Source organism: Peromyscus maniculatus, chromosome 12, assembly GCF_049852395.1.
Source record: "Peromyscus maniculatus bairdii isolate BWxNUB_F1_BW_parent chromosome 12, HU_Pman_BW_mat_3.1, whole genome shotgun sequence".
In the NCBI taxonomy this organism is placed as follows: Eukaryota; Metazoa; Chordata; class Mammalia; order Rodentia; family Cricetidae; genus Peromyscus; species Peromyscus maniculatus.
This window is the reverse complement of record NC_134863.1, coordinates 24,874,892-24,888,232: the sequence shown is the minus strand read 5'-3', so window position 1 is coordinate 24,888,232 and position 13,341 is coordinate 24,874,892. Positions and strand designations below refer to the sequence as shown.

Below are 13,341 nucleotides of genomic sequence, written 5' to 3'. Positions count from 1 at the left end.
GCACGCACGCACGCACGCACGCGCGCACACACACACACCCCACACACACATACTGAGCAAGGATGTGTGAGTGCAACTCTTGGCTGAGTGTCAGTCACGAGAAAAGTTTGTATCAAAGATCAACCCCTACCCAGCACACTCCAGGCCACTCTTGACTCCAGGTCTCCGCGAGCCTGAGCACTGACAGCCATGGTCTTTGTCCCCACTGTACCTCACTGCCCTCTGAAGGAGGCAGGGCAGAGGCCCGTACAAGCAGAGGACACTGGGCAGGGATCCCCAACCCAAGCAGTTTGGAAACAGACGGACAATCTCCACCCACAGGTACAGGACTGAACTAGGAGGGCCTGGGATTCTCCCTGATTCCCCTCAGGCTCTACTGGTGTTTTGGGGTGCAGGCAGGGTTCAGGGCCCTGGGGACCAAGGCTGGAGTGAAGCCGGGGACCCTCGTTGAAATTGTTCTTTGTCTACTCCCAGACTTTGCCTCTCTCTGCTGGACCAGCAAGGAGCTACTTGTACACAGAAGGCCTGAGTTCTCAGAAACCACTTCCCCTCTCCAGGCTGCTGCTTCTGCCTCTCTGAATTAACCTTGCCCAGTCCCTGAGCAGAGCTGTTTATGAGGGTCACTTGAGAGCATGTGTGTGACAGTTCTGGATGAATAGCACCACCCATCCCTAGTCCCAGTGCAAAATGTAAACACTGGCTCAGGAGGAGCAATCCACACACGGGAGTGAGTGTTTCCGCCTAGGACAGGGAAAGGGAAAAGGGCTGAGTGCTGCCCTGGGATAAGGCCGCCTGCCCAGAGGCCAGGGAACGGACAGACTGCAACTCCACACAGAGGCCACTGAGGGCACTGCAAGGCCCTTCAGGCAGGCCTGCCCACAGCCCGGGAAATACTTGGAGACAAAGCATGCGGAGTTGGTGTCCACCATAAGGGGCAGGAGCCAGGTAGGAAGGCACCAGGCTGGGAAGGTAATGCCACAGGGGTAACCATGGGGTGCAAGACAGGAAGGTGTCCCACAGTAAGGGCATGGAGGCCTCACTCATGGTTGCCACAGCCTAGCCAACTGCACCTGCAGGGACAGAAAAGGCCCTGCAGTCTGGCGTCTTTCACTTAGCGGACTCTCTGCATACCAGTGTTTCCTGCCTATCTCCATAAGCCAGTACTGAGCATTTCTGGAAAGCCCAAGCCTTGCTCTTCTTAGCCACCACATGGGCTGACTCTAAGCTCTAGAGGAGCAGCCAAAATGTCTGCGTTCACCTTGCTCCACAGGATGGAGCTCACGCCTATATTATAAACCTGCTCAAAAGTCCATGACTTGGGGCATAGGCCTTAGTCAGGAACCTAAGTCTATCAACTCACAGATTTGCCTCTCTTGGATGCTGGACCAGCAAGGAGCTGAACATGGAAGCCTGGGTCCCTAGAAATTATTTCCCTCTCTTGATTGCTGCTTCTGCATTTCTAGGTAGGGAAGTAGCCCTGCCCAGCTTCTGCCACGGTGTGGTTTTGATAAGTGGATATATTGTCCAGGCTGCCTCTAAATAGTAATATGTAAACCCATAGATTAGTGCTGCCCTCAACCTTGGCCAGGGACTCATAACTAGTCGAAGTGCTAAAACTAAGTGACTAATGAGCACTCCATCCCACCCTCAAGGTTCAGAGACCATCTCGGAAGAGAGGCAGAAAGAATCTAAGAGTCAAGCCTGGACCACAGTGAGACCTCACCAAAAGAAAAAAACAAAACAAAAAAACTAACAAACAAACAGAAAGGAATCAGAGTGGAGCAAAGGTCCTATATTTAGAGATCAAGAACTCAACGGAACCTCGAGACAATAATTTCAGCAGAGAGCAGGGGCAGGCATGCTTGCTGCTCCCTTTTTAGCGCTCCCAAGCAGTGACTTTGGCCTTCACATAGCCAAAACCAAGTCCCCAACCTCACCAAGCGGCTTCCACCTGCTGGATTTTGCATGAGATGAGCCTGCTCCAGGCTGCCCTGACTGACAACTGACTGAGAGGAGACAGCAGAGGACCAGAGTGGAGCGGAGTACGCCGCGTGGGCTGTGAAATGCAGGGTTATGTCTCAGAACCTTGGCGCGCGCCTTCTTGGATAATCCAAGGATTAAGCCTGGAGACTCACAGTTTCGTTTTAAAATGTAGAACCTAGAATTAAAATGCACCACATGTCACTTCATCTTCTAAAACGTATTTTCTCTATATCTGCCCGAGTTTCATGGCAGTGAGATCATTTTGGCCCGAGACTCGTCTTACATAAATGAACATATGAGCCCTCACATGGCATTTGAGGAACTTTAAGACAAATGTTTGAGGGTGTCGTGTCTCAACCACCATGCTGTTCAGCTTTGTACGGTGCCACTCGGTGTCTGGTGCTGTGGTTTGTGCTTTGGGAAAGACAGGAGAGGGCGGAGAAAGAAAGACGGACCCTTGCTGCCAGCCTACGGTCAGAACCAGGCAGTGAGGGAGAGAGGTGGTAAGGCAAGTCAGGGCAGAGAACACGACACAGAGAGACCCTTGTCTTGAGACAGAAGGACACAGTGCACACAGCCACCCACCCACACATGCACACACATATATGTATGTAAATAATTTACAATTTAAAAACATTTTTAAAAGACAAATGTTCAAGCCAAGAATTCTAATATCCAACTGTTGTGCTCATCGATGATCCCCAGGGAACAGGTCCAAGGTCCCAGGGATGCCCGAACCTGCAAACCTCACTAAACCCTGCATTTTCCTATGCATACCTGTGAAGAAGTTAATTTATAAATTAGGTACAGTAAGAGGCTAACAAAAACAAAACCGAATAATTGGGAACCTTATGAATGATTCATGAAATGTTGATAGAAATCCATGAATTACATCTTGAATTTTCCATTTAATACTTTTGGTGGGTAACCTAAGCTTCAGAAATTAAAATTGTTTTTAAAGGAGGATTGCTACGGTCAGAATTTAAAGGGGGAAAGTGGGGGGTAAGCTGGGTGGGTGTGGCGGTACACACCTGTAATTGTAGCACTCAGGACGTCGAGGATTGGGAGTTCAAGGCCAGCAGTAGGAGTGATTTAAACAACATACAAAATGTGGATGGATAGACTATAAAAGAAATAGCCGTAACCCACAAATTGAAGGTGCTCAAGCTGATAAATAGATTTTGTTGTTGTTGTTGTTGTTGTTACAGGGGTGTGGGAGATGGTTCAGTGGTTAAGAGTACTGGCTGCTCTTCCAAAGGACCCGAGTTTGGTTCTCTGCACCCACAGGGTGGCTCACAACTACCTGTAACTCCAGCTCTAAGGGATCTGACACCCTTTCCTGTGTTCTGCGGGAAGCCACGTGCACGTTCACATATACACACAAACATATAATTTCAAAAAAAATTTAAATCTAACGAATTTTTGTTATGGGAATTATAGGGCATCATGGGTAGACAGGAGATGTTTAACACTTGAAGAAGAAACAGGCATGGGAATCAGAATAGCGCCTGACGCCGTGGAAAGCTAGAAAGTGAAGCAAAATGATTTCACAGTTCTAGTCCAAAGTATTTTCAACTTGGAATTTTTTTTATCCAACGTCAATCACAGCTGAAGATGGAGAAGTGACACTTTCTGGGACCCGAGAGAGGGACCTGGGAAGGGAGATGGGGAGCTCCAGTATACCAGCAGGGACCCAGCAGAGTGGCTTCTCTAGGAAAAGCAAGGCTGGAGAAAGGCTCCCACAAGGGAGGCTCTGGGCTGACACCAGGGGCAACTGAAAGAAGATGCCTCTGTGGGGCATTTTCTCCACAGTAATGGGCCATAGAAAAGAAAGCAAATGAGAAGCGATGTGTGGCAGGGCGAATGGTGGCCTCCAAGCGTGTGTTCTCACCCCAAACCTAAGAACCTGTAAAGAAGGCCTCATTGGGAAAAAGGGGGTCTTTGCGGCGTACCTAAGGATCCCCAGGTGGGAATCTGTCTGGATTAGCGGGTTGGCTGTATTCACAGTGACACATTACATTATTTTGTTGAAACGCTGCATACATGAGAGCCATGTGAAGAGGAAGGCAGAGACTAGAATCATCAGCCACTCCTAAGGGACACCTGGGCTTCTGGAAACTGGAGGAGGGCAAGGAAGGGGTCTCTTCTAGAGACCTGGGGGGACGGGGATGGTGACCCCAAGACACTTTTGATTCCAGACTTCTGGCCTTCAGAACTCTGTGAAAATATATTTCTGTTGTTTTAAGCGCCATGGTTGTAGCAGTTGGTTAAGACAGCCCCAGGGACCTAACACACAGAGTCCATTTAATTTCAGGAAAATACACAAGGAAGTAAACAGAGTATATAGCTCGGATCAAAATGGGTATTTTATGTATGTATTACTGCTTTACATCTAATTTTAAAAGGACGGATGACATCAGGGGAAAGCCTTGATGCCTGTAGCACGTACCTAGCCTGAGTAAGAAGTAAGCCGACATTGTCTGTGTCGGATTCACTGCTAAGGTAGAGAGCTTTAGGGACCATCAGGGAACTAGAGAAGCCAGTGGAAAAGAACAGGGGGAGATTATAAACAATTCAAGAGGAAAGAAATAAAAGATGCAATAAAAATGTGAAAAGATATCCTCAATGGTTTACAAAAAGCAAATTGAAAGGAAAGGAATACACACTTTAATCCATGACACGGCAGAAATTTAAAAGATTACGCCTACCCAATATTTTCCAAGATATAGGTAATCAATAACTCTTATCTGGTGTGAGTTCAGAACAATCTAATTGGAAGGCAGCGTGGCAGAACCCAGCACAATTCAAAGTGCTCTTGATCTTCCTCCTGTGAATTCTATGTATGATTTGCCCCTGCAGAAACAGGCTCCCACGTCTGAACAGGATGTTCACATCAGCCATATTGTAAAGGCTCAAGATGGAGAAATCTAAACTTCAGTAACAAGACTTCAGACTCAAAGTATGTTTAAGTCGGTAACAGGGAAATGTTACGCAGTGTGTGTATCCGTATGTGCACATAACAACAATTAGAGAAAAAAGAGGCATGAATTTGAAAGCAAGTAAGGAGAGATGCAGGGGAGGGTTTGGAGGGGGAAAAGGCAAAGGGGAAATGACATATTATGATCTCAAAAAGATAAAAGAAATATATTTTTTAGAGTGACTAAATTCCATACGGACAGAAGGATGCCCACAAGGTGCCTCAGAACAGGAGCTGGGACAGTAGCAAGTGCAGTCCTGTGTGCTCATCTCCTCCCGGGCCACACATGCCCATCTCCTCCCAGGACATACATGTCCATCTCCTCCTGGCCACAGGAGGGGAAGAAGGGAGCAGGGAAGAAATACTCTTCCTTTTATAGGCGTCAAGATTCAGGGGGGTTCATAATATAAAAAAGAAACAGTTTCCTTTCCTTGCTTTTTTCTCACCCCCCCCCCCCATTCCTTCCCTCCTTTTTTGAGACAGGGTCTTACTCTGTAGCCCAGGCTGACCTTAAACTCATGCCAATCCTCCTGCCTCAGCTTCCTGAGATCATAGGCATGCAGCCATGCCTGACTTGTCTTACCTTTAAAATACAAATAAAGGGGAACCACAGTACAAGTAGATCTAAAAATTTTTGTCCTTTTTTTTTTTATAAATTTTTCAAGTGTTAATTTTTGAGTATGGGTGTTTTATCTGTCTGTATGTGTGTGTACCACATGTGTGCCTGGTGCCCCGGGAGGCCAGAAGAGGGTGTCAGGGCCACCAATTCTCCAGCCCCATACACACACACACACACACACACACACACACACGCATATATATACACATGTATGTATATGTGTATATATACACACATGTATGTATATGTAATATATATTTACATATATAATTACATATATATTACAGTCTGAAGAGATGGCTCAGAGGCTAAGGGCTCCCACTGCTCTTACAAAGGATCCAGGTTCAGTTCCCAGAACCCACATGACAGTTCCCAATCATCTGTAACTCCAGTTCCAGGGGATTTGATTGATTCCCTCTTTTGGCCTCTTCAGGCGCCAGGCATGCACACAGTGCATAGACACACATGCAGGCAAAACACACACACACACAAACAAACAAACAAATAAATCTATCTTAAAAAAATTAAGTAACACCAGCCAACAGAAGGAAAAGCAGAATTGAAATAATATAGCCTCACATAATCTCAACAACCACTGCTAACATCCAGGCACAGTTCCTTCCCGTCTTTCTTTAAATGTCTTTTCCCCCTTAATAGTTGAAGTCATCTATCTGCTAAATCCATCCTGAAGGTTTATGGTCTGGTTTCAACGTGGGCTTTTGACCGCAGAGAAAACAGTCTGTTTGATAAAAACCAATGATGCCGAAAACAGATACAAGAAGGGCCCGTTGCTATGGGAATTATTGAAAATAAATTTCAGCTCCTACTACACCCCGCTAATGTATTGACCAGAAGGAAGAACAAGCATTTGAAGTCACTTAGAAGAGCAGCCAAGAGCATTTCCAATCAAGAAGGAGAACACACGAGCCTAGCTAAGCTCAAGGTGGCCAGCAGCACTGCCCTGCCAGTCAACTGTGGTTTCCTAGCAACCATGTCAGGGGAGGGGAGGGCACCTGGGAGTCAGGGACTGGGCAGACTGTTTCCCTCAGAGCCATTGCGGCAGGATGGGGCAAGGCCAGGGAACAGCACACCTTCCCTCCCGCAGAGAAGCCCCAGATAGCACGTGCCAGCACTTCAGGTCAGCCAGGGAACCACCAGGCCCTCGGCACTGGAGTGACTCCTGAGGACCCCTTCTGTACAGGAGTCAGCCCCTAAGTCGGGGGAACTTCTGGAGGTCAGTGAGGCGCAGCCAGGGAATTCAAAGGATATGCAATTTCTGACATTGGAACGATAGTATCTGAAGAAATGGTACTATACGCCAACTCAACTCTGAATAGTAGTCTACAACCAACAGCATTTAAAAGGCAAGACTGGGGGGCTGGAGAGATGGCTCAGGAGTTAAGAGCACTGACTGTTCTTCCAGGGGACCGGAGTTTGATTCCCTACACCCATGTCAAGCCGTTCACAACCATCTCTAACTCCAGATCGAAGGGATCTCATACCAGCAGACACCCGAACACACCTGTGACGTACACACAGACAGACACACATACATTCACATAAATACAACTGTAATTTTGCTACCGTTATAAATTGTAATGTAAATCTCTGTGCTTTTTCCATGGTCTTAGGTGATCTCTGTGAAGCCCAAAAGGGTCTTGACCCACAGGTTGTGAACAGCTGGATTAGTCAGTGATGAGTTCATTCAATAGTTGCAATATTCAATGGGGATGGTGGTGCACACCTTCAGTCCCAGTACTTGAGGGGCAGAGGCAGGCAGATCTCTGTGAGTTTGAGGCCAGCCTGGTCTACATAGTGAGTTCCAGGAGCTACATAGTGAAACCCTGTCTCAATAAAATAAGAAAATAAGCCGGACGGTAGTGGTGCATGCCTTTAATCCCAGCGCTCAGGAGGCAGAGCCAGGTGGATTTCTGTGAGTTCGAGGCCAGCCTGGTCTACAGAGCGAGATCCAGGACAGGCACCAAAACTACACAGAGAAACCCTGACTTGAAAAACCATTTACTGATCCCAAAGAGTGAAAAGCTATCCCTGGTCACTTGATTGTTTAAGCTTAGGTAAGGAACACTTATTCTTATTTTGAGAAATAATTTAGCATATAAAGCAACAGATTATCAAACATTTCAGTAACCATCTCTGTGAAATGACAGTTTCATAGTTTGCTCGTTTTTCTTTCTTTTTTTAATTATTTATTTTTAACGTGCATTGGTGTTTTGTTTTGCCTGTGGAAGGGTGTTGGTTGAATCTCCTAAGACCGCAGTTAAGGACAGTTGTGAACTGCCATGTGGATGCTGGGAATTGAACCCGGGTCCTCTGGAAGAGCAGCCAGTGCTCTTAACCACTGAGCCATCTCTTCAGTCCCCAGTTTGCTTGTTTTTCAAGATAAGGTCTCGGAATTTTGTTCGAAATCTTCCTGCCTCAGCCTCCCAAATATTTACAGGCAGGTGCCACCATGCTCAGAAACATCTGTTTACATCAAGTTCTTAAAGAAAACTTCCAGAATACCTTGAAGTCCGTTTCCCTCTCTATCCCCACATTTCTTTCCTGCTCGTGTCCCAGTCATTGCTGTGGATTTGGTCTCTGCCCATCTGTTTGTGCTTTTGTTTGGAGGAAGTTCTGTTATCTACATTTCTGTACCTTTTTTTTTTTTATAGAAAGAAATTCGGGGCTGGAGGGATGGCTCAGCGGTTAAGAGCACTGACTGTTCTTCTAGACGACCTGGGTTCAATTCCCAGCACCCACATGGCTGCTCACAACTGTCTATAACTCCAAGATCTGACACCCTCACACAGACACACATGCAGGGAAAATACCAATGGACATAAAATAAAAATAAATATTTTTTTTAAATGAAAGAGAATCAGGGAAAATACATGAAGTAAAACTCGTGTGTGTGTGTATGTGTGTGTGTGTGTGTGTGCTCATATGCATGCCTATGTGTGTGGGTACCTATGTGTGTGTGTGCTCATATGCATGCCTATGTGTGTGGGTACCTATGTGTGTGTGCGCGCCTATGTGTATATAGTGGGGCTTCTGGGCCCAGGGAGCTGCACCAAGGTACAGCTGTTCACCTGGTGAGGACCCAGCCCCCAATAATTGTAGGTACAGCCTGGGGAAAGGGAGGGTACTCTGCAAATTATACCCATCAACATCTACAAAGCACTGTACTCCAAGGGCCTACCTGGGTCCAGGTGGGTGAAAGAGCCCACCACGAAGTCCAGGGTTGAGACAGCCAGCAGGAACAGCAGCAGCAGTTGGAGGCGGATTATCCACTTCACACCTGCTAGGTTGATGCCCAGCAAAGCCAGAAGTACAGCAACTGAAATTCCTCGCACAGCCCAGATGTTCCCAAGGCCCAGCAGATCTGAGATTGACTCGGCAAAGCCTGTGATGTACATGGCACCTGCAACACACTGCCAGGCAATTCCCGATGGGAAGAGCCAGCAACAGAGAGGCATCAGCTGCAGACCTGCCTGCACGCATGCATGCATGTGCGCATGCACACACACACACACACACACACACACACACACACACACACACACACCAGCACTATGGCTCTCTGCCTGGGAAGTAGCACCAGGTCAAACCTGCTCTTCCACAGGGGAACCTGCCTCGGGGTCCCATTTCTGCTCATTCACATCTTGAACAAGAAAGGAATGAGCCCCGGGTTGAGAGCTGTCAATGGTAACCAAGGCAAAAAGATTATGGGATACTGGGTCAAAAGGCCTTTGGCTTTCTGCCTGCACTATTCAAGAACTAAATCTCTACAACAAACATGTGCACACAGGGCCCTGTCCTCAGAGTCCAGCAGCGCACTCCAGAAACATAGGAACACCATTTATTTTAACTTGCGTGTGTGAGCATGTCCACCTCTTTTTCAAAACAGGGTCTCTCAGTGGCCTAGGACTGGCCAAGTAGGCCAGGCTGGCTGACCAGCAGCCCATGGAGCCTCTTATCACTGCCTCTCTAGTGCATGCCACCACACCGTGTTTGTTTTTCACCCTGGTTCTGGGGATCACACGTGTGCCCCCAGGCATACAAACAAGCATATTACTGAATTACACTATTTTCCCAGGCCTGTAAATCAGGCTGTTTTAGTTTGGTTTATAGCATTTGGTTTTGGTTCTTTAAGACCCGGACTGACCCGGATCTCACTATAGATCCCAAATTAACTTCAAACTCGAGTAATCCTTCTGCCGCAGCCTCCTGACTGCTGGAATTCCAGACATGAGCCACAATCCCTGGTAGTATTAGTCTTTTGCTTATCTAGCTGTCAGGCATGGTAGCACGTAGCTATAACCCCAGTACTCAAGAGGCAGAAGCAGGAGGATCACTGAAAGCTGAGGCCAGTCTAGTCCAAGCAGGGCTATGAATGAATAATATGAAATTTAGAACTAGAATAAAAAAGAGTGGGTGGCACATCTTTTCAATGTGACAAGGGTATCCATAGGCTATCCAGGTGAAGTCAGGGTCTGGTTCATGACTCACTATTGATTACATTGACTCTAAATATCCCCACACTAATCTATAGCAGATGCAGAAATAACTTCTGCCTGGTAGACCAGATAGCCCGGAGGATTATGGTTTGCAGTTCTATAACAGTGGCTAGCTTGGGGTCCAAGCCAGCAAACTTGACTTCCCATTTACTGACTAAAGTGCCTAACTGTGAATGTGCAGATTTGATCTGTCCCTCTGGCCCCACGCCTCACTCCTCCGTGCTCGCAAACATCTTACTAGTAGGCTGCACTCATTCATATACTAGCATCATGGTTTTACATTAGTTGGAAAATTTGAAAGGCAGGTCCAAATAAGAGTGACATGAGCCGAGTGTGGTGGTGGACACTGTAATCCCAGCACTTGGGAGGCAGGGCCAGGCAGATCTCTGTGAGTTCAAGGCCAGCCTGGTCTACTGAGCCACACAGTGAGACCCTGTCTTTTAAAAAAAAAAAAAAAAAAAAAAAAAAAGTATCATGTGTGGGCCAGCAAGACAGCTCATCAGGTAAAGGCACTTGCCACCAACCCCAATGACATGAGTTTGAGTTCTAGGACTCATAGGGTTGAAAGAGAAAGCCAGGTCCTGCAAGTTGTTCTTTGACCACCACATGCACACACATACACAATACACACATACACATAATACACAATGCACAATACATGCATACACAATATACATACACACATACACAATATATATACACACATATACAATATACATACACATACACAATATACACATACACACAATATTTACATACACATACATACATTAATACACACACACAATAAACAAATGTAATAAAATGCTAGTGGCATGAGCATCATTTTGTGCAATCATCAACCTCAGTCCCCTTCTCTCCCGAGCTTGGTCACTTCACTGACCCCCAGGCTCTGCTGGTCACCCTCATCAGTTACAGTCCTGCCCTTGCCATTATCCCAGGGACAAATTCAGCTTGAGCCTATTCAAGCTCTTCCTTTTCCATGAACTTCCCATCACTCAGTAAATGTTACATGTACTGCCACTGCTATGTAATTATCTGAGTCCAGACTCTACTATCTCCTGCACCAGGAATACCAACACCCTTTCAAAACAAAGCACTTGGGCTGGGGAGATGGCTCAGTGGATAAAACACTTGCTGCACACGTGTGAGGACAGAGTTCAGATCCCCAGAACCCGTGGAAAAAGCTGGTCAGGTGTGGTGGCCGATGGTAATCCTAGCATTCCGCTCTGAGGCACACAAAGGGGATCTCCAGAGACTCCCCAGCTGGAATCAGCCAGTTCTGAGTTCAGCAAGAAACCCTGCCTCAATAAATAAAGAGTAACCCAGGAAAATGGCAATGTCAACCTCAGACGTATACAACATGCACACACACGCGCGCACACACATGCACCTATAACCATGTGAGCACATGATCAAGCAAGTGCACACCAAATACAGGTTAAAAGAGTCTGTATTGGTTTCACCTCTTGGGTATCCTCCATTTGCTGAGCACGGTGCAAGCCTTCAGTGACCACTGTGTGATATGTTAACTTTCATAGTCAAGTGCCCTTCTCTGTGACCATTCCTACCACTCAGATAGATCTGGCTGGGAGAAGTCCTGTTGACTTGGCCAGCTTCTGACAACACAGTACAATGTCACCATACGCTCCACACAAGGAAGCCTGTCTTCCAAGGTGAACACAGAAAAGCATAAGGACTCTCTCCCAGCCAGGGTTCAGCTGAGGAACAGAATCAGTGAATGCACATGGGATTCCAAAAGGGGATTTAGTGGCTTGCAGAGACAGAGACTGGGTAGTCCCACAACGGTCATTTACAAGCTGGAAAGCCAGATAAGTGAATGGCTGCTGAGTCCAAGAAGATGGAAACCTCCAAACAAGAGGGACCAAAATGCAGCCTCAGTCTCAAGCCAAGGGTCTGGAAGCTCTGTGGAAGTCACTGGAGTGGGTCTGCGTCAAAAGGCTGCCAAAACTGGAGTCTGATGTCCATGGGCGGTGGTAGCAGCATTTACGCACCTGCTGAGGAAGACCTTACCATCCGCTCTGACTTCCTCTGTTTTTGTTCCGTCTAATTCCCAGCTTACAGGACGGTGGCACCCACGGTCAGGACAGCTCCTTTGCCCCTCAGCTGTCCACCCTCACAGACACCGCAAGAGGTGGTCTTTACTAAGTTCCTCTATCTCCAACCAAGTCAAGGTCAACTATCAAGCTAGGGATGAGGGCACTTGTCTAATAGCCCAGCACGAAGACGGTAGAGGCAGGAGGGTTGTGAACTCAAGACTAGCTTGGATTACTTGGCAATATTCAGATAGATTAGGCTATATAGCAAGATCCTGAGTAGGGAGAAAGGGGAGAGCCACCCCACGATCAGAGTTATTGTAAGACCTTTACATTTCTAGCTGGTAGACACACCCATCGCCATGGAACTGGAATACCAGCATACTTTTGGGGCGTACTGACAATGGCGCCTTGTATTACAAAGTAAACCCATCTCTGGGAAAGAGGAGCCTGTGCACAAGCTCCTACAATGAAAAAGGATATTCCCTTCTGGCTCAGAACTCATGGCTTAGCCCACATCCGGCTTGAGACAGCTGACACAGGGCGGGTCTGAACTCCAAGCCTTCCCGAGCAAGCCAGCTGCCCTAAGGCATCCACGCTGGAAAATGCTCTTCCTTGGAAAGCATTGCTGAGTTTCTGTAAACATTCCCAGAGCTCATTATAGTTGGGAAGAGTTTTCATTTCCTTCTAACATAATCAGGGACTTTTCTTCTTACCATTCTCAACATAGAAACATCTGTAACGGCCTGTCACATAAGGTGGGGCGGTGCTCAGCATTTGAAAGGGAGGAAGAGGCATCTTCTCAGGGTAGGACACCTCCATCCCTCCCAGGGTACTTGTTTTGGCTGAATCGGGTGCTCAGGAGACCTGAGACAGGCACAGCCCTCCACTCTCTCTCCTTCAGGCACAAATCCTAATTAGGCTGCAGTAGGCAGCGGGTATGGATCGTGGAGCTGCTCACTCCCACCATGGAAAACCCAGGCCTCTCTCTGGTCTAGAAAGGCTTTCTGATCCTCCACTCTTGCCGTAGAGAATCCAGCGAGGAGCACATTAGCCATGACGAATGTTTTGGACACAGTCAACACAGGCTGAAGCCAGACATTTTCACATCCAAGTAAGTAGCCCCAAAGAGGCTCCTCGGATGCCCCACAGATGGGTGGCATAGGGGGGGAGGAGTGTTTCTAGCTG

The 13,341-nt window shown here is 47.2% G+C and overlaps 1 protein-coding gene across 2 annotated transcripts in view; it reads right to left on the bottom strand.

Annotated features, from left to right (window-relative positions):
• Slc12a8 (solute carrier family 12 member 8) overlaps positions 1 to 13,341 on the bottom strand; it is a 157,082-nt gene that overhangs the window by 113,213 nt on the left and 30,528 nt on the right. For both annotated transcript variants that reach the window (XM_015993289.3, XM_076548798.1), the window contains exon 5: positions 8,779 to 9,010. In XM_015993289.3, coding sequence (XP_015848775.3) covers positions 8,779 to 9,010 — 232 coding nt within the window. The remainder of the gene's footprint in view (positions 1 to 8,778; positions 9,011 to 13,341) is intronic.